At 48.9% G+C, this 19,504-nt stretch overlaps 2 protein-coding genes and 1 long non-coding RNA gene across 14 annotated transcripts in view; 2 read left to right on the top strand and 1 right to left on the bottom strand.

Moving 5' to 3' along the window:
- The window catches only part of SEC31A (SEC31 homolog A, COPII coat complex component), a 45,058-nt gene extending 35,796 nt beyond the window's left edge, over nt 1–9,262 (top strand). For all 12 annotated transcript variants that reach the window (XM_054202511.1, XM_054202508.1, XM_054202507.1 and 9 more), the window contains 5 exons: nt 1,665–1,723; nt 3,866–4,132; nt 4,536–4,655; nt 7,507–7,578; nt 8,531–9,262. In XM_054202511.1, the coding sequence (XP_054058486.1) occupies nt 1,665–1,723; nt 3,866–4,132; nt 4,536–4,655; nt 7,507–7,578; nt 8,531–8,710 (698 nt within the window). In that variant the 3' untranslated portion in view covers nt 8,711–9,262. The remainder of the gene's footprint in view (nt 1–1,664; nt 1,724–3,865; nt 4,133–4,535; nt 4,656–7,506; nt 7,579–8,530) is intronic.
- A 2,868-nt stretch (nt 9,263–12,130) lies between these two features.
- LOC128910129 (uncharacterized) lies at nt 12,131–17,851 on the bottom strand. The gene is made up of 3 exons (XR_008466619.1): nt 17,478–17,851; nt 14,589–16,767; nt 12,131–12,809 (listed from the first exon to the last, which is right to left on the bottom strand). It is a non-coding gene; the product is annotated as an uncharacterized LOC128910129 (long non-coding RNA).
- A 227-nt stretch (nt 17,852–18,078) lies between these two features.
- The window catches only part of SCD5 (stearoyl-CoA desaturase 5), a 35,172-nt gene continuing 33,746 nt past the window's right edge, over nt 18,079–19,504 (top strand). The window contains exon 1 of the mRNA XM_054203358.1: nt 18,079–18,283. Coding sequence (XP_054059333.1) covers nt 18,124–18,283 — 160 coding nt within the window. The 5' untranslated portion in view covers nt 18,079–18,123. The remainder of the gene's footprint in view (nt 18,284–19,504) is intronic.

The raw sequence follows: 19,504 nt of genomic DNA, 5'->3' as shown, positions 1-19,504 counted from the left end.
ATATGTTCTTCAGAGAACATTAAGTGCGATGCTGTTTGCCAATTTGACTTTAATCAAATCAATTTTTAATTCCTTAATTAAAACCAATAACAACATATCTGGAGTTTTTAACCACAGAAACAAATGCTGATTTTCCCTTTTTAAAGCACAATGTTCCAGGAAGTTAACAAGCAGTAAAATCTGGGAGATTTTCTTAACATGTCAGCACTGCCAGTACTGCAGAAGTTAGACTTCCTGTATCAGAAATACTCTGGGATTTTCTGTATAGGGAGGAATAGAGGAGCCCCTGGGGCGCATGGCTGTCAGGAGATGGCACTGCCTTTGGTTAAAGAGAAAGCAGATATGAAAGGGGTTTAAAATTGTTTTTCATTTGCCCCTTTAACATGCTTTGGATGTGGAACTTGTTTAAAAAAAGCTCAGGAGCATATGAAATTTCGGATAAATTGAGCAAATTCTGCAGTGATGTTAAGCTCTGCTGTCAAAGGTGACTTCATCTGCTAAATGAAAAACACTGTGGTGAAAAAGTCCATTGAGCAGGGATTTGGTTTTGTTGGCTTTTTGTGGCTTTGTGCAATAAATCCTGATTACGCAGTGAGGCCACGGTAATGCTGAAATATAATGCTGTGGTCCCAATTACGTGTGCTCCATGACGAGATGGAGAACTATTTCTAATGCACTAATGTGAGCTTTGGTGTACAAATCTTGCAGCTGCATGGAGCGTGCTTTCTCGGAAGAGCAGAAGGTTTGGTACAGAACAACACCCCGGACACAGAGGGAATCTGCTCAGACATCCTCTGTGCTTCTTCCGGTTTCAAAGAAATTCCCCTTGGTGCAAAACTCTAGATTTTGCCACCTTGCTCCAGCAGCTCTGCTCTGCTTTTGGGACACAAAGCATCATAAACATGCTGTAGCTGGCAGGGGAAGCCTGGTTTTATTGCTCTTTTGTGTCTCCAGGGCAGTTGGCTGGATCTGGCCTGACGTGTTTAAGGCTGCTGTTGCCTCTTACGCCTCTTCTTTCTGTGTTGTGCTGCTGGGGAACACATCTTAACTGTCACGTATAAATCCATCATGGGACGCAATCACAGCAGCAGCTCTTGGGAAATAGATGCAGCTTAATGTTCTTATTCACCCGTGATTTCTGACATCTCTGCTGCTGATTAATGTTTATAATGATGTTATGGTGATCATGGGGAAAAAAAAAAGTTCAAAACTGGTTCTCGTTTCTTCTCATGTGATACAGAGGGGAGAAACTTTCACCAGTAACTGAAGTCTGTGTAGCAGAGCTGTGTTTTGGGCATGGTAGGCAACTGCCTGCCTTTTCAAAGGGCGTGCCTGCTCGAAGTTTTTTTCCCTGCAACAGAAGAAAAAGTTAATTATAAATAAATAAAAAAAAGAATCAACTTCTATCAAACCTGAGAAGAGTTAGTCAAGATGCAAACCTGCACAGTGGGCGCAGAGCCCAAAGGGTCTGATGGCTGGGGTGTTGGGGGGCTCTGGTTGGCTCAGGAGCTGTTCTGGCCCCTAGTGAAGGGCAGAGGAGCAGGCAGGTGAGGGCAGGATGTAGCCAGTCGAGCTGTGGTGGGGAGCTGGCCCAGCTGAGCTCAAGAAGACATCGCTGCTCTCCTCTGAGGTACTGACAATCTCTGTTTTTTTCTCTGTCCCAGGGCCTCAGAACGGCTGGAACGACCCTCCCGCCCTAAACAGAGCTGCCAAGAAGAAGAAGGTACTCTAGGAAATCCTGTCTTGACACAATTGAGCGCTCACCACTTGAAAAGCAGTAACTTAAGCTGCTCCTGGGAAACTTGTTGGCAGGAAAAGGAAAAAAAAGGGTTAGCAGCAAACAAAAGCTGCGCCTCATGAGGAGAAATGGCCATTATGCCTCTCCAACATGCGTTCTCTCTCAAAATACTTAAGCCTCTAAAGAGATGGTGGCTTTTTGCTAAAGTTGTGGTTGTTAATAACAACACTGATCCTGGTTTGAGGGAAGAAAATACCTCAGATTGTTTTCATCTGCAGTAGAGCAGATGAGTTTTGCAGGAGATGATACTTACGTGAAGTGACGAGGCTGTGCAAATTGTTAAAGATTACTGACTTTACTGGAGCTGAAAGCAATTTATCCTGATTAAGGGTCTGACCCTGAGAGATCTGCTGAGAGTAAGACAATTTTTGTGATGGAGACAATGTAGTTTTGTACAACGGATTTAGATTGCAGCAGGACAGAATAGCTGGGGACACTTGGCACAGAGCAGAGCGAGCCTTTTCATCTCCTGGTGCTGCTGTAGTCTTGTGTATCTCCACGGCAGTCAGTGTCATCTGCTGCTCTCTGAGCCTGGTGCATTTGGGAAGCAAGAGTCAGTCTGGGGTGTGTAAAGTGTGGGGAGGGAAAAAAAAGTTGGAGCAGGCAAGATAAGGTCTGGGTAAAGGTGAAGGCAGAAGTTTCTCTTACACTTTGGGTTTTGGTCTCTGCAGTTACAAGATTAAGAAGCTTTTGGAGGGTTGATACGGGATACCTTGTGTGTTCCTGACTGCCCCAGTGCTGGGAGGTTTGTGGCACAGCAGCCGGTTTGTTGCCTTTCAGTGCCTCAGGCTCTTAAGTAGAAGGAGAAAAGTTGTCAGTGAGAATAATTGCTGGACCTGAGAGCTCGAGAAGCAGCCTTCTGCAAACAAGTGTTTTGGGTTTTTTTGCTACCACTGTGTGTGGGTGTCAGCCAGAATTTCCGTCATAGCCAGAGCTTGAGGGTTGGCGCCCTTCTAAATGAGGAGTCATGTTTGTTGCATTCCCTGTTGGGTATTTAACAAACCTCTGTCAGAAATGTTTCTGTATTTTTTTCCTTTATGTCCACTATATGAGGCAGTGGTTTAGGTTATTATAAAATGACTCACACGTGGGCTATTGTAAAATAGAAGAACTGTCTGGCATTTCAAGCCACAGCATAATTTGCAACTGTTTTCTACCTAACCAAGAATTTATCTACCACTCAAAGGTTTATTGCTGTGATTCATTGCTTTTATAACTGACTTTGCTGGATTGGGAATATTTCTCTTGCTGTCCCAAACCACTAGTTTAATTCTGGCATCATTCATTCAGCATAGCATTCAGGGTTCTGTAATCTTTTTTTCCATGCACACCCAACAAAATTTGTGTATTCTCATGGGAACTCTTTCTTTTCTTTGGATTCCTGTATGATGCACAGCTCATTTTGTTGTTTCTTCCCTCTACCAAATATTTCCAAAAAGCCCCTGTGTAAAGGCTGGCAGATGCTTAGGGATGAATCTGAAACGCACTCATAATCTGACTTAGCTCAAACCTGTTTGCCAGAAGCCTGAAAGGCTTTCAGAAGCTTTATTGGTGTGTGTTGCTAGCTGTGACCTATGTACTGCATGGACAAAAACGTACCATTGAAAGCGAGACACAAAATTCTAAATATAATGACCCAATAGTAAGAACAGATGTGGGTGTTGGTTAGTTTTCGTTAGCGCAACTCTTCTGTTAGCCCTGGTCTGCCAGACCTCTGTTTTGTACCTTTAGGAGCGGGAGGGTGGCTCTGATTTGGTGCAGCTGTAGTCAGCTCTTGTGGCCGGGGCAGGCTGGGCAGACTGCTCCTGCTGCCTGTGGGCAGGAGGACAGGCAGAGCGCACAGCCTGGAAATGCTGGAGGATATTACTGCCCCAGGGCACTTCTTAGTGTGCAGCTGCAGCCAGAGGAATGGGTTTGTTTACCTGCATTGCCTGCCATTGTTATTTCTATATCCTGGGGGCTCAGTGCTCTGCTTGGCTGCAGTTTGGGAAGTCTGCAAGAGCTGGGTGTTGTGCTCCACCTGCAGCAGCCATGACAGTGTAAATGTGCTATTTGCTTTTTCCCCAGGTTCCTGATAACTTCCTTCCCCCGGTTCCCATCACCTCCCCCATCATGAGCCCGCTGGCAGATCCGCAGTCTCAGATGCAGCCGGCTCCGGCAGCACCCACGGGCGCACCCAGCTTCCAGGCTCCACACCTCCCCGCAGGGCAGCCGGTGCTGCAGGGTGGCTACCCGCCTGCTCCCCAGACCCTGGGGCCATGCATCGTGCCACCTGCTGCTTCCAAACCCAGCACGGAGGGGGCCCCTGGGGCCCCAATCGGCAATGCCATCCAGGTAACGTAGCCCCAGCATTGCACGGTTTTGGTTTGTTACATCAGCAGAGACTTGCAGGCTGGGATCCTACTGGCCAGGTATTTCTTGTACTTCCAAAGTGTGCTGCAGAGTTTTTAGTCACTAGCTTTGCACCAGGCTGGTATTTTGCTACGGTAATCTCCACCTAGACACTACCTCTTTGCAGTTAATACTGTAGTCAGTATGGACCAACAACCTGCTTCCTTCTGCAACTTGACAGCTCTCTAGAGGGAGCAACGGCAGATGCTGATAATGTCACCTCCACACACCCACAGGGAAGAAACAGGAGTTGTGCCAAGCTGGCTAATAATGCCACTTGGTTTAATTGGAAACAACATGTGGTCACAGTGGCCTGGAAAAGCCTCACCTGCTCTCTGTTTCTCAGCATGTGCAGGCACTGCCAACAGAGAAGATTACCAAGAAGCCCATCCCTGAGGAGCACCTTATTCTGAAGACTACGTTTGAAGCTCTTATCCAGAGGTGCCTGCTGTCTGCTTCTGATCCGGTAGGTCTCTGGGGTGTTCCCAGAGTTACCCCTGTGTTTGGTTGAATGTGCTGGTGCCTGCAGCCCAGCTAGCCCTCACAGCCTCTCCTGAGATAGCTTTTTTCCTTCTAAAGGCTGCTTTGAGCAGCCACAAGCAATGCGTAGAAAAGCCATATGCACATAGAATGTAGCAGTCTGGGGCCAGACCACAGCCCAGCTGCCCTAGCACTTTGACTCTGGTCCTTACAGCCCTCAGCATGGGCAGAGCATGATGGTGCCGTTTATGGGCAGCAAACTAACCCATCGCGGTCCCCTCTGCTCTTCTCTCCTAAGAAGGAGGGTTGGAATTGGTTACGGTTGAGGTTTTGATGTTGATGGTTTAAAAAAAAAAATTCTAAAACCTTCAGGAAGGGCTGTCCTTCCTTCTGTCAGGTGATCACTGTGAAGGCGTGCCCTTTACATTTGCTTAATTGCTTCTTGTAATTCAGAGCAGGAAGCAGTTGGTATTATGGCAGGTCTGAGCTGAGGCTCATATATGTGAGTACATGCCTCAGATTTTGATCTGTCGTTTGTGATTTCTGATAACAAACTCATTTTAAAAAAGAAACAATGGGTAGCAGAGAAGTGGAAGATTATGACCTTTAACCACAACCACTGGAGTTGGATAGGGAAAACATTTCCTGTGGCAGTCAGTACTTTATAAATGAACCATCTGTCTCAAAGCTTCTCGCTTATTTCCAGTGGTCAGTAAATAACATGCTAGCCCAAAGCCCAGATGCTGACTGTTCAGCTCGTGCCTGCCGCATGCGGAAAGGTGGATGATGGAAAGACAGGCTGGTGGCGTGCAGAAGGCTTTGTGCACTAAATGTGCTTGGTCAGCAGCACAGACTCGCTCCTGTTATGGTGACTGGGAGCTGAGCTGTCTGAGGGCTCTGTGGCTGTGGGAGAATATTGGTTGTTCAATGTCACTTATGTCTGCTGTACAATTTCAGCTGATGGTGGAGTTTAGACTTGACATTTGCATGTATGTACTCCTTTACCCTGTGGGTCTCAGCGTGGCAGTTTCAGGGTGGACTTGCCCATGCACTCCTTTACAGAAGCTTTTTGAGGCCGTAGACCTTTCTTTGGACAGATCTCGTTCAGTAGCATTCAGTTGCTCAAAATGCTTTCTTTAAAGGTTAGGCTGTAGACTGCAGGGATAGGAGCTGTAGACTGCATGGACCCTTTGACGTTTCTACCTCTGAGTGGCCCCTCTCCCAGATGCACAAAAAAGTCAAAAGCATTCAGTTCACATCTGCCCCCAGGAATTGCTTTTCTGCTCTGCCAATATACTTTGCTTGCCTCTTGTTAAGACTCTCTGATTTTCTTAAGCACAGCAAGCATTTCTGGCACATAGCACTGAGACACCCACCCTGACTGTGTATATCAGTTATTGTCAGAACAAACGCAGGCACTCAGTTATTACATTCCAAAGGGGGAAATGGGAATAGGAAGCAAAGACTGAGGAGAACAACCAGTTTGCGCTTCTACCCAATTTCTTTTGGCTGGAGAAATGCCTTGCTGTTTCTTGAACACAATTTACTCCGCTTTGCCCTAGTTGGCCATGTAAAATGAAAATAGCATGTATGCCTTTTCACACGTTTTGAAACAAATGTTCTGAAGTCATGTATCTGAGAGAGTTAGCAAGTCCAAAAGAATTAGCCAGTTTCTTATCTGCTCCTCCCGGGTACTTTTTCCTTACTTGTCTCAGTTCCTTGACAACATAACTACTGCTGTGGGGTTTTCCACATATGGCCTGAGATCTCTGTGCTATGTTCTCATTTTATACCCTTTGCCATACGAACAGCTTTCCCTAATTTCTAGCACAGTAGGCAGCCACCAGTCTGTCTTTACCCCGAGCTAGAGCATTCCCATAGGCTTTGTTATTTTCTCTCTGGGCAATTATTTAATCCAAAGAAACTTTTCCATTTGGCAGGGGCAAATGGCAGTATTCTGAGTGAAGACGGATTGATGTGCAGAATGACTTAGGAGGAATGTGCACTGATGCCATTTCTACTGCTGTTGACCACCTTCTTTTTTGTGCTTCTGTAATTGTAACCTTGATACTTTTTTACTGGTTTAATATTCTGGATTAAAATCTTCAATTTCTGTAGCTGTTTGCTTAAAAAAATAAAACAGATAAAAATGCATTTCTCCAGCAGCTGCTGTAGCACTCCAGGTGGAATATACTGGGGTCATTTTTAGAGCCTTCGGTGGCAAAATAATTCCAGACACATCAATGGGTGGTTTACTCTATATAAAATCATAGAAGCACAAAGGACCTGTAAGGACAGTTTGGGTTAGCTTTTCTGTTGACAGTAAAAACTTACAGACGAACTCCGGGTTCTACTAATCACATAATGAAAAATATAATTAGGATGACCGAGTTGTACATGCTTAGCGTTCAGTGACTGCATGTGCCCTTAAGCTCTCATTGACGTTGCTGATTCCAGTAATAGCTTTCTCCAGCTATCATTATGCTTTGCCAGTGAAGCATAGGAATAAAAATTGTGCTGCAACTTGGGATTCTGTCACTTTCCGTATCAGCTGTACCAGTTGGTGTTGCAAATGACCAGTGGCTTTTGGGATGCCCCTCTACAGTTTACTGTCCTCTGTAGCTAACTAGAGTGGTTACATGTGGAGAACTACAGTCATATCACACAGTCTTTCCTAGCAAAATCAGGGGAGAAAAGTCAGAGCAAAGAATTCAAATGATGTATTAGGAAAATATTGTTGAGAAAGGAATTTCATGTTCTGTGTGGACTCTGCAATGATATCGGATCGGTATGGTGTTCTTAAAATCACTGGTTTAATGTATTTATTTCCCTTGCAGCAAACCAAGAGGAAACTAGATGATGCAAATAAACGCCTGGAGCTTCTATATGACAAACTTAGGGAACAGACAGTAAGTTCTGGTTTACTTTTTTCTTCCCTTCCCCCCCCCCCCCCCAAATATTGCAGGTATGGCCAAGAACTTCATTGGTGGTGTGGACCCTTCTGCAGTATGTAGCAGGGGCTCGTCCTGTCTTTAAAAGCGTGGTTCAGATCCCTTTATTGTATGTTTCCATGCATTTCCCAGAAATAGCTAGGTGGAGTGCTTGGCCCTACGTGCCTCTGTAGACTTTCAGTGTTTTGGGGTCATGTCATGAGTTTTGCGGAGGCGTGCGGGGACTGCCCTGAGCCAGAGAGCAGAGCTACTCGCAGTAGGCACTGGGTGAATGCATCAGGAGGGTCCCTGTCCCCAGCTGCTGGCAGAACGAGCCAACACAGCAAGTTCCCCCACTCCCAGCAGGAAGCGAGAGACATGCAGCTTGGGGTCAAAAAAACCTCGGAAGATTTAGACGTTGGAGGCTCACTAATTTCACTGGAAGGCAGATGTGCAAGTACTTCTGAGATCTGGTAATTTTTCCAAAGCCTTCCAAGAGGTCTGTGACAGAATAAAGGACTGGGCTTAGATCTCTTCGTACCTTGGGATTAGAGTGGTCTGATTCTGTCATTGTCAGGCCATCTTTGCTGAGCAATTAACTTTACCCCAAAGGCATAAAAGCTCAGTAGGTTTCTCATGTGCCACAGTCTGTCAAGCAGGTCTCCCACCTCGGGGAATTGCATCCAGGGGCTGGCAGTGAAGGCTGCAGTACTGCAGAGAAGGAATGGTCTGGTCGAAGGCTGCTGTTAGACTTCCCAGTGACTGCTCCCAGCGTGGTACAGCTCTGACGGTGGCTGTCTTTAAAGAAAGGAGCTAATTGCTGCACCTTCCTGAGGGCCAAATGTTACACTCAAGATTTCTGTTTTTCTGGCATTTAGTGTATGTGCTGCTTTTATTTTCTGCTGACCTGCCTTGCTTGGCTTCCTTTCAGCTCTCTCCAACCATCATTAGCGGTTTGCACAACATTGTGAAGAGTATCGAAACCCGCAACTACCAGGAAGGACTGAACATCCACACACACATAGTCAGCACCAGCAACTTCAGCGAGACCTCTGCTTTCATGCCTGTTCTGAAAGTTGTCCTCACCCAGGCCAATAAACTGGGTGTCTGAAGGAACCTTGCATTTGCAAAGCCTTGACGGTCGCTTTTCCAAAGAAGCGCATTTCTACAGCAAACGTGCAGGAAATGGACCAAATGCTAGTCCTTACGGCATGTCGCAGTAGAGCGCTGACAAATGGCATTACATTCTCCCTGCAAAATACTTCTTTCTAGGAGGGCCATAGAGCCCTGGTGCTTTTCTTTTTATTTTAATCCTTTTCCCATCCTTAATGATTCTTGTCTACAAATAGTATATTTAATGGATGATGCCCCATATTGTCAATTTTTAGATGCATGTTATACTGCTAAACGGTGGCTTTTAATAACAGATATGTGTTAAAACAACAGGATAGGTTGTGTATCAGACCCTAAACCAGATTATTCCCTTCCACCCCACTGTTTCTTATCCACCAGATTAAAGAGTCTGATCGTATTATAAGTGTATTTGGTCTTTCATTTTATGAAGCTGCTTGCTGTTCTGTTATTACAATTTACATGTTAAATAGCTTAATTTTGCACTGGGGCAAATGAGCAAAATAAAGGCTAATGTGATATTTTCAATAAATGTTAATTTATTAAAACATGTCTTTATGAAGTGCAACTTCGAGATTTTTGAACCCAGAGTACAGTGGGGCGGCTTTCTGTTGCGTCCTAGGTGTGAGGATATTTTTTTTTTTTTTTTCTCCACGCTCATCACTAAAAGCTCTGTTTAATGTTTAGAGACATTTACACTTCAAGGAAAGGTTTACCAAGGGTTTGGAACACATCTGTGTATTTTTAAAAGCTAAGAGCAGAAATAATGCAGAGTGGTCTACGCTACCCGTACAGAGACACAGATATTTAGTGTGTAAACAAGGTGCAAATTGTTTCTTGCAGTCCCCCGACCCTGGCGGCTGCTGCCTGTGCTGCACTGCTGACCGCTGCCAGGCCGTGCTGTGCTCTGAAACGGCAAGCATGCTTCTGCTGGCCATTAGCAAGCTGGGTCTGGCAAGTTTCACAGTGTGCTCTCCTTTCCTGTGGCACAGTGGGAGTTGGCTTGAAGTTTTAAAAATTTGAAACAGTGTGCCACAAATAGCAAGTACGTCTAGGAAGAACAGCAGTTGCAAGAAAGGGCCGGGTTTAAAAAAAAAAAAAAAGGCAGTTTTGCCTGAAAACTACCTAAAATATTAAAATATCAGTGCCCGTAGAATGTAGATTGGGCAATATACACTGCAAGAAATATTATAAATAACAATGCAAATAATTGCTGACTTCTGTGATTTAAACTGATCATGAGTTAACTGATTTGTCAGGCAAAATAGTTTCATTTCTCTGACAAAATTGAGTTCAATTTTATTTCCTTTACAGCATTTTCTGACTTTGTAAGCTTTTATAATGAGCGAACATCAAGCGTCAATTTGGAATTGCTTTGTTTCAGGAGTTTAAAAAACAGTTGGAATAATTTCCAATTTAGGTTACAGGTTTCTAAGTAGCGTTATAAGTAGATTGTATTCTGCTCCTGACATTTGGAAGGTTTGCAGGTATCCTTTATTCACCCATGCCCTTAGTAAAAACTCCTTGCCCAGCAGGCTCTGGTATTGGCTGAATCACGTAGATGTGGAGCGTGTTGATGCTGCCAGAAACTGGTAATAAGGAAATGGCAGTTTACCTCAGTGGGAAAAACATTCAGGTCACCAGCCCCACTCCTGATTGCTGGGACCACGTTATCCAGCAAATTTTTCACAGCGTCTCCCGATGAATGGTACGGAGAATGGTACCATTACTTGCCGAGAATGGTAACAGTGTGGTGTGCTCCACCTTTCCTCCTTGGGGCTGCTTTTTGCAAGCTTGGAATGAAATGCTGGAGCCCCAATAGCAGGGAAGAGAGGAGGAAAGGCACAGAAGCAGAAACATTGCCATCTGCAGCAAAAGCAGAATTTGGACCCAGGATCTCTGCACGTGTGGCAAGAACTGCTGCGCTGAACTTCAGTATTGATGCCTCTCTCAAAGCAAACTGGGCATGGTCTGGCCAGAGAAACGCAGACCCTTGTGTCTTGATTCAAGGTGGGAAAGAACAAATTTTAAAAGAAAGAACACATTCAAAGGTAAAACAGGAATAATAAAAAACCTCAGTACGGTGAAAAGCGTGTTTTCTCGGCGGGCCTGATATTTCTGTGATACACTGCCCAGCAAGGAAAGGAAAGCAAAAGAGAATCTCAGTACCACAGGACCAAACTGGTGGATGGGAGGTGCTGTGAGAAGGCTAGAAGGGGAATTCAGAAGCTGGTCGTTGCATGTGTTCTCACTGAGTGTTTTCAGACAAGAAGCAGGATGGTGGCAAGCGGCACTTGTGAGGGACGCGCAGGTGGTCCGCAGTTTGTGAAGATGGCTGATTCTGGCAGTAACGACTGGGGAGACTGACAGTGGTGGCAAAAGTGGGATGCACTCCAGTAGGTGTAGTGTGCGGGGTTGTGGGCAAAAGCATTGCTGTAAATTAGAAGCTCATAAACTGGGAACAAGAGGAGCAGCGGGACCTGAGGATTAGCTGAGAACAGCTCCTCAGCGTGATACGGCTTTGTAAAAGCCAAGGAACATTTAATGGTGTTGCACAAGCCTTCGTGAGACTTCCATCCATGTAAAAGAAGATGCCAAGTGAGAAGGGACTCAGCGGGGCATGCAGATGTCAGGGACTGAAGAGTGTGTTAAACAGGGAAAGACTAAACTTTGCTTCACCTAGTGAAGAGCGCAAGGAAATCCGGTTGATTGGAACTAAAGAACAGTGCTAGCATGAGAACAAATGCAATACGACCAGGCCACGAGTAAGCTTGGTCTGGAAATTGAAGTGGTCAAAAATGAGACCACCGGATCAGAGAGAAACACAGGACTTTTTTGAGGTGATAGTATCGTTGGGTACTGCAGTCTTGCACCACCGGCCTGGCCACTGTATGTCAGCAACAGAGTAATCTTGCTCTCCTTGCTGAAAGGAAAGCGGTCTTCTACCTTGGACATACTCAGGAGCTCAGGACCAGAAAACTGCCCAAGTACATAATAGGAGTGGATGCAAAAATCTGCTACTTCTCTCCTGAGAGCAGCTGAGATGAATAATAATAGTTAATCAGTTATGCTGCCGTCTGTTCATATCTTCAAGGAATGCCAAGCAATTAGCCACGCATCTGATGTTATAAATGCAAATGGCCATCTACACTTACAGAAGGCCATGAAGCCCTGCCAATTTATGCTGGTAAAAGAATTTAGCCCCAAATAGCTTAATTTTGATTGCACTGAGTGAGAAGAGATTTACACCATGGCATTAACACCAACCAAGCTACTCCTTTTTGTGCCCGCCCCCCCCCCCAAGGCTGCACAACTAAAAGAAAAAGGGATGGAAGAAAATTCAAAGCTGTAATCTGCAGCGGCGTGGGTGTTGTCCAACAGCGGCTGACAGGAGGAGGTATCTTGCTACTTCGGCTATCGCCATCCAGGCAAAAGCACCAGTAGGAGAGTGTGGGAAAAGACGGAGCTAATGCAGTTCTCTCCTGCTGCCAAGGCAAATAGGTGGGGATGGAAGAGGGGCAGTACTGCGGAGCAGGCTGACTATGGGCAGAACGGCCAAGTTAAATACTTGCGTGAAAACCTTTTTCTGCCTGTAAAGGTCTCTAATGGATTTACCCTGTTTTTGCTGGCAGGAGTCCAAGGTCAACATTTAACATGAATGTTGGAGATAGTCTTTTAATCACTGCAGCGTTTCCAGCCTGTGCAATGTTTACATCAGATTTGTTCTCCGTTGTGCCTTTCGGATAACATAGTTCCCTAAAATACACATTGGGAATGTGGGTTTACTGTTTAGTAACCGTGTTTTTGCTGCCCAGAAGGGAGCGTATGCTAGACTGACTGGGCTATTGAAAGAGAAGGGTGGGGGTATTGCTGCCACAGCTCTTTCCCCAAAAAACTATGGAGGGGAGGGGGCATGTTTTGGGAAGCATGGCAGAGACAGCATGCAGAGCAGTGGCACCACTCCCCAAAGTCCTGCAGGCTCCCCTCAGCTTTGTTCTCACCGTCACCACCATGCTGGTCCTCTGCTTCGGTAGCACAAACTCCACAGTGTCATTAGCCCAGCTGGAGATCTCTTCTGTCTGAGAGGGGAAAAAAAGAGTCCCTGGGTCAGATAGTTCCCTCTCCTGTCCCCCCCCACCATATCTGCGATCCCACATGGCTCCGCACCTATAAGGGTTCACTGTTCTGAGCCGCATTAAGCATGCATTGCAAAGACAGGGCAGCACGTATAGAGCCCGGCACGGCTCAAAGCTAAAGGGAAAAACAGGCTTACACGGCCCAACGTCTGCCACTGACTGATCCTGCCTCCCCTGCAGGGGGTGCTGGGCGTCCCGCTGGGGTGCCTGGTGCCAAGCTGAGTCTCTCAGCTTTGAACAAGAGCCAAGGCCACGGTCAGAGTATACTGAGGAGTGTAACAAATAATGTACTAATACCAGGAACAGTTTCAACGTGTCCAGTCTTAAATGGGGAAGCTCAGGGTAACGTCCCAGCCTTGACTCACTATATGCTGAGTTAGTCATTCCCATGTTTCCTCTGCTGGTCCTGCAGATCAGATACAGCACCAAAGGGCTAGGCAGGATGTATGCGTACATTTAATGCAACTCGCACTCAAAAGCGGCTAAACTGATGAAAATTCCGATGAGCTTTAGAGCTGCAAGATAGCCAGGAGAGAGTCTAATTAAGAGAGGATTTATTAAGGAGCACCCTAAAAAGGCAACCGCAGCTGACCTCACCAGTAAGTCCTGGATAACACAAGGGCTATCCAGGTTCTTGTAACAGGTTCTTGGGAACGTGGCTCACCTTCTTTGCCACATACACGACAAGCACTACAATACATAAACATTGAGCACGTATTTCTTGTCCCTATGATGTTTTAGTCTTTGTTTCCTTCTCTACCACTTAAAGCCTTTATCTGAACAATGCTATGGGGTCATTACTTCATTTTTCATGGCAAGAGAAAAGAAAAAAAAGGCCACTCTTGCCAACATTTTAAATAGCCCTGTGCTGAAATGTGATGGTAGCAGGCAGCAGTAGCATTAAAATGGTACTCGCTGTGTTTTCATGAACCGTTCACTACCTTTCATCATCACTGCCCTCTTTCTTCCAGGTGGAGAATTCTAGAAGAATGTTCAAAATGTATCAAAAACAATCTTGGGTTTAATTATATACTCTCTGCTGATTCACTTGCCTCGGGAGGTGTAGTTAGTAACTAATTAGCACAGCAGACTAATGTGCTTTGCACCAATATCACTCACAAAGCCGCTCTCCCCCGGAGTCCAGGCCCGTGTCCCCAGCAAATCACCCATCAGGAGCCGGGGCCGGCGCTGCACCAGGAGCCGTTTCGGGTGGAGGTGAGCTGGTGTCTGCCTGCCTCCCCCTGCCGCGCCGTGCTCAGACTCTGGCAGCAGCCTCCCCCTGCGCTGCTTTGCGCAGCTTTCTGAAGGCCGAAAGGGGTAATGCTTTCAGGCCAAATAACTATGGAAAGACAAGAAAATTCTGGAGCTATGTAACGTTAGAGCTCAGCTATGTTTCTTAAACCTTTGTGATATTAAAAAATTGTAAAACTCTTTGTCTAAGATACCACAAAGCCTTTTGAGCACTTTGCAGCCTCAGCTTGGGAATACTGTCCCAGCCTAACTCACCTCAGGAAGGCAAGGAGCTTCTAGGTCTCATATTATTTGGCAGTAAAGCTTTTTGGTGAGATAGGCATCACCCTGACAGCTGCTGCTGCCTGCCCGTGCGCTGCCACGCAGAGCACAGCACAACAGGCGGGGGCCGGCTGTAGGTTTAAGTGGATCCCCCTGTGCTACCCTCTGCAAAGCCAGAAATAAAAGCACGCTTTCTCTGTGAGGCAGTACCTAGCTCCAGCAGCAGCGCTGGATCCCTGCAAGTCCACGATGTTTTCGGCTGGAATAGGAATCACCACAAGATTTAGGTCTTTGCCTTTTGTTCTTGAGTCGGTTATCTGACACACAGTTGTGTTGCAGAGAGTCGCGTTCACTTGCAGGGTGTGCTGAAGCAGTACTCGAAGCCTGTGCCTATCTGTTAAGCAACCTGGTGCAGCATTTCAGCCAGGTTCAGAAAGGTACGCTCTTGTCCCAGGGGGAAACATGCACTTGCACGCTGCCTGTGGGCAGATTTGAGCTCGTCGTCCGGTCCTCTCGCCCATCAGGGAGATCCGAGCGAGAGTTGTGCTGAAACGGACAACAGAGGGAGACTCATTTGAGGTTAGTCAGCTCATAAGATAGCACTGAGGGCTACGTATGGGTCTCCTGGACCACAGCTAAATGTCAGGTGCCTCTTTTCGCCTGCACAGAAAAGGCATTATTGCAGCAGAGGTGGCCAAGCCCGGCGAGCAGACAGACACGCACGACAGCAGAAAAGTCCAGCTGGGATTGCCAGCAAAGGCAAGACGTGCAGAGGAGAGGGAGGCTGTGACCTTTCTCTCCAAACACTGCCTTGAGTCCTCATTTCCAGCATGTCTGCAGTCACTATGCCTTCGCCATTAAGTGCAGAAGACAAAAGCAAGCAGTTTCCAGATTTCTAAACTACGCTCAGGCATTTGTTTTTTGAGACTTGCATACCCTTCGCTTTTAAAAATATGAACCCTGGAGAGTTTACTGAGAAAAATCTCCTTTCGCGTTTGTTGCTGGTTTGGTTGCAGCTCCTCAGGTTTATCCTCCAGGCGATTCTGGCTCACTGAATGTTTTCCAATATTATTTTTTACCAAGGGAAACAGGAGTCCGATTTGCAAAGTCTTTTCTTTGCATCTCTGGGTACTAGCAAGATCTTAGCCCAGCAGTCCAGATCTCTGTCTGTGGCATGTAGTCCTGACATCATGACCTACACAGCCAGTTAGCTTTTTAAAAGAGAGGAGATGTTTTCACAGCATCACATCCCAAAATGTGCTGCTGCCCACAGCCACTGCAGCGGTCTTGGGACAAACGCTGACGCTGCCACTGAAGTGCTGCTGCCTGAGTGGCGATTTCAGAGGAACAGTGATGGGCTCCACGTGTGAGGAACGACGCTGTGCAATGACACTCTCAAAGGGGTGCCTTTGGTCTGGCTTGGCCTTCATCTTCATCTTCCCCCTCCGCCAGGACCAGCAACCCCATGAGCAGTAAGGAACCCTCTGGTCCCAGGTGGGCTGGGTACAGGACGATGTCCCCTTTCCAGTTTTGCTGCTGCACTTGACAAGCTTTCTCTGCAAGCGACCAGCTTTGCTAGGACAGGGGCCTGAGGCCTTTTCCTTCACAGAAGGTACCCAACAGTGTCACCCTAAGCATCAGCAGTCCCCGCACCCAGAGAACATCCGGCCACAACAGAGCAGTTGTCATGCCATCTTTGTTCAGCTGCTTTCTATGCTGTGTTGGTTTCTGTGTAAACAAACTGCTGTGACTGGGGATAAAAGTAGGATATGGAACTTACAGCATTGTGTGCACAGGTAGCATCGCACTAAGGCACACTGGTGGCAGAGGGAGCCTTCACAGATGCATTCATCAGTGTCGCAGATTAGTCGGAAATCTCATGAAGCAGTTTCCCTGCGTGTTTGCCTCTGGCCAGGGTGGCAGGAATGTTTGTGGAAGGCAGCTGCTAGGTTTCAGCGCCACTGGCATCTGTGTGGATGGACAAGACTAACATCTGTCCTATGCCATGCTTTAATAGCCTGCAGAAGCCGGGTCAGGCTGAGTGCTTTCATCCTGCCTTTCCAAAGGGTCATGCTCCCCGGTCTCCATATTTCCTTGCTGCCTGGTAGCACTCCTGTTTCACTCACCCTGAGACCTTACCTTCCTCCATCAAACACTCAGGGCAGTGTACCTGTGCGAGCCGCAGTGTGCGGGGGTGAGCTTGAGCTGTGCAGTTTGCTCCTGTAAGCCCGAGGGTCACCCGCAGCGCAGTGTGCCCAGCAGCAGCCGGGGAGCAGCCGGTGTGTCAGGGATGGGGGCTTCTTTCCCCTCTCAGACACTGAGAGATGGAAAAGTCATTCAAGGACGGAGTCCTCCCTCCTGCCTGTCCCCAACACCACGTGGCAGAGCCCTAAAAGGAAAGCGAGTATCCCATATTGGTAGCAGGTACACTTGACCTCAGCCTAACAATTGCCCTTGGGCACCAGGAGGGAGTGGGAGGAGGAAAGCACAGCGCAAGTTAAATCACCCCCTTCTGCGGTCCTGGCGCAGCAATGCAAAGACATCGCGGGCTGTAAATCACGGAGGAGCTGGCCCCAGCCAGGGCGGAGGGCTGCCAACACGCCGGTGCCACTGCCTCCTTCCCTCCTGTCCTCCCAGGAACATTCAAATCTAAACAAAATGCATCCCAGACAAACATTTTATCACCTAATGACTTAAGCCCTCCACAGGCTGCTTGTGCAAGACGTTCCCTGCTCCGCAGCAGGTGAAGCGCCTCGCTAGTAACAGTGAACTACTTTCTGCCGGCGCTCCTCCGTGTATCTGGGTCACCCTCCTGACACGGGTGAACTCGCCATTAGCAAACCCCACTCCGGCACCCCAAGCGATGCCGGGTCCCTCCTCTCCCACAGCGGCTTGCGGTGGCCTGCGGTGGCACGGGGGGAGCAGCATCCCCAGGAAACCACATCTAAACCACATCTGAACACGGCAATGTGCCAGCCGTGGGGGGATGGAGTAAACAAAAAGTGCGGCAGGCTCTTCATTTGGGTACGCCCTGCTGAGAAAAAGCTTGCTGTCTTTTTTTCTTTTTTTTTTTTTTTTTTTTTCGTTTTCACTGCCCACCTTGTTACTCCCAGTCAGCTAAACTTCATTAACTTGCTGTCGAGTATCTGCTCCTCCCTGCCGCCAGTGGCTCTTTCACTCCGGCTTCACGGGCTTCCAGAATTAAACGCCTTTCAAACCGGTCTGCCCCGGGGAGCGTTTCCCTCCTCACGCCCCCGGGGAGCTGCGGGACAGCTGCCCGCCGTTCCTCAAGGGCAGCCGCCTGAGGCGGCGCGGGCAGGGCGGACGGGGGGCCCGCACCCCCGGGCGCAGCCCCTCCGCATCCTCCGCGCCCTCCCTTCGCCGGGGCCGCGCGGAGAGGGCCGCAGGCGCGCGCGGTCCAGCGCCCGTTGGGGACGCCGCCGCGAGCGGGCGGGCGGCCGTTGGGGCGCCCCGAGGAGGGGCGGCCGCTCGGCGGTGCCGGTGCCGGGGGCGGGGCGGGGCGGACCGCGGCCGCCATTGGCTGTCGCTATGCAGGGCCGGCGGCCGCCCCCCCCCGCCCCTTCCCGGCTCGTCCCCCGCCGCGGTGCGGGGCGCAGCCGGCGGCGCGGGAGCTCCATGGAGGCGGCGGCAGCAACAGATGCGGCGGCGCGGCCCGGCCGCCCCTAGCCGCTGCCCGGCCGCGCTGCACGGGGGCCGCCGCCGCCCCTAGCGCCCCGCCGGCGAGATGGCCGGGTCCCGGCGGGCGGCGAGCGGCGAGGCGGCCGCGGCGGGCGGCGGGCAGGCCATCGTCTGGCGCAACGTGGTGCTGATGGGGCTGCTGCACCTGGGCGCCGTCTACGCGCTCAGCCTGGTGCCGCGGGCGCAGCTCCTCACTCTCCTCTGGGGTGAGTGCGGGGCCGGTGCGGGGCTGCGCCGAGCCGCGCCACGCCACGCCACGCCACAGGTGGGGCGGGGGACTAGGGGAGGGCTTCCCGGCGGACCGGGCCCCGGCGCGGCCCCCGCCCGCAGAGGGGCGGAGGGTTTCCCCGGCGGTGGGGAGGTGGGTGGGAGGCAAAAGCGGCGTCTTGTTTTCTGCGTGTTTATTTATTCGTGCAGCCGCGTCGTTGCGTTTGGCGTGGCGAGTCGCGCGCGGGCCGGGCGCCCCGCGGAGCGCCGGGGGGGCGGACACCCCGCGCTGCCCCGCAGCCGCCGCCGCCGCCGCTTTTGTTCCCCTGCCCCCCCGCCCCCCCGGCCGCTCCCGGGATGCCATTGCCGGCGCCGCGCCGGGCCCTCGGTTGCTGTAGAAACAGGAGGCACTCTCCCTCCGGTTACATTTATCGGGTTTTTTTCAGTTGAAAAGAAAAAAAGAGTCAAGCAGCTGATAGATCGGTTTGAAAGTCTGATAGGGAATGCGTTTGTCTTCCCTTTGCTGCTTCCTCTTGTTACTTTGTGAACACCCACATCTTCCTGCTCCGGTTGGCAGTAGAAAATCACCCTGTCCTTTGTCTCTTGGGGAAGGTGATGCACCTTCTCTTTAGGGAAGATTTAAAAGTCAAGGAAGAGCTGTAAGACACTGGCAGCGAGAAAATAAGCCCAGCTGTGCTTTCCGAGGTGAGATGGCTTGCTGCGTCTGTCTTCTTGCTTGCCGTGAAAAGCTGAGGATTCAGTTTGGGAAAGAAAATATGAAATACAGCATTTTTACTTCCATCCTGCAGTGAGATCCTCTTTTCTCCACAAAAGAATGATGCTGGGAGAAGAGCTACATAGAAGCACTGCAGTATCGTGCAAGGCTTCTCAGGGTTTGTGAGACTAATAGATGGTGGATGTCAGCATCATCCTTCACCGAACAGAATTGTGCATCGAGTCATGTAAATGTGGGTGGCCAAGAGGATAAAAACTTGAATGCTGCTTACAGCTGATGCAATTTCCTGGGTAAAAGACCTGCTTTGGGGAGCTTTTGAGTGAATGGAGAATGTAATGGCCTCGGACTCTTTTATATAAATAGAAGAAAGAAGGGTCTCTGCTGCAAGGAACTCACAGACAGGGGGTTTGGGTTCTTAGGCTGCTATCAGTAGTGTTGAGGTGACTCTCAAAAAGACCCAGCCAAATGCTTTAGAAATCAGGTT

This window comes from Rissa tridactyla, chromosome 5, assembly GCF_028500815.1.
Source record: "Rissa tridactyla isolate bRisTri1 chromosome 5, bRisTri1.patW.cur.20221130, whole genome shotgun sequence".
NCBI classification, from domain to species: Eukaryota; Metazoa; Chordata; class Aves; order Charadriiformes; family Laridae; genus Rissa; species Rissa tridactyla.
This window is presented reverse-complemented; position numbering and strand designations above follow the sequence as displayed.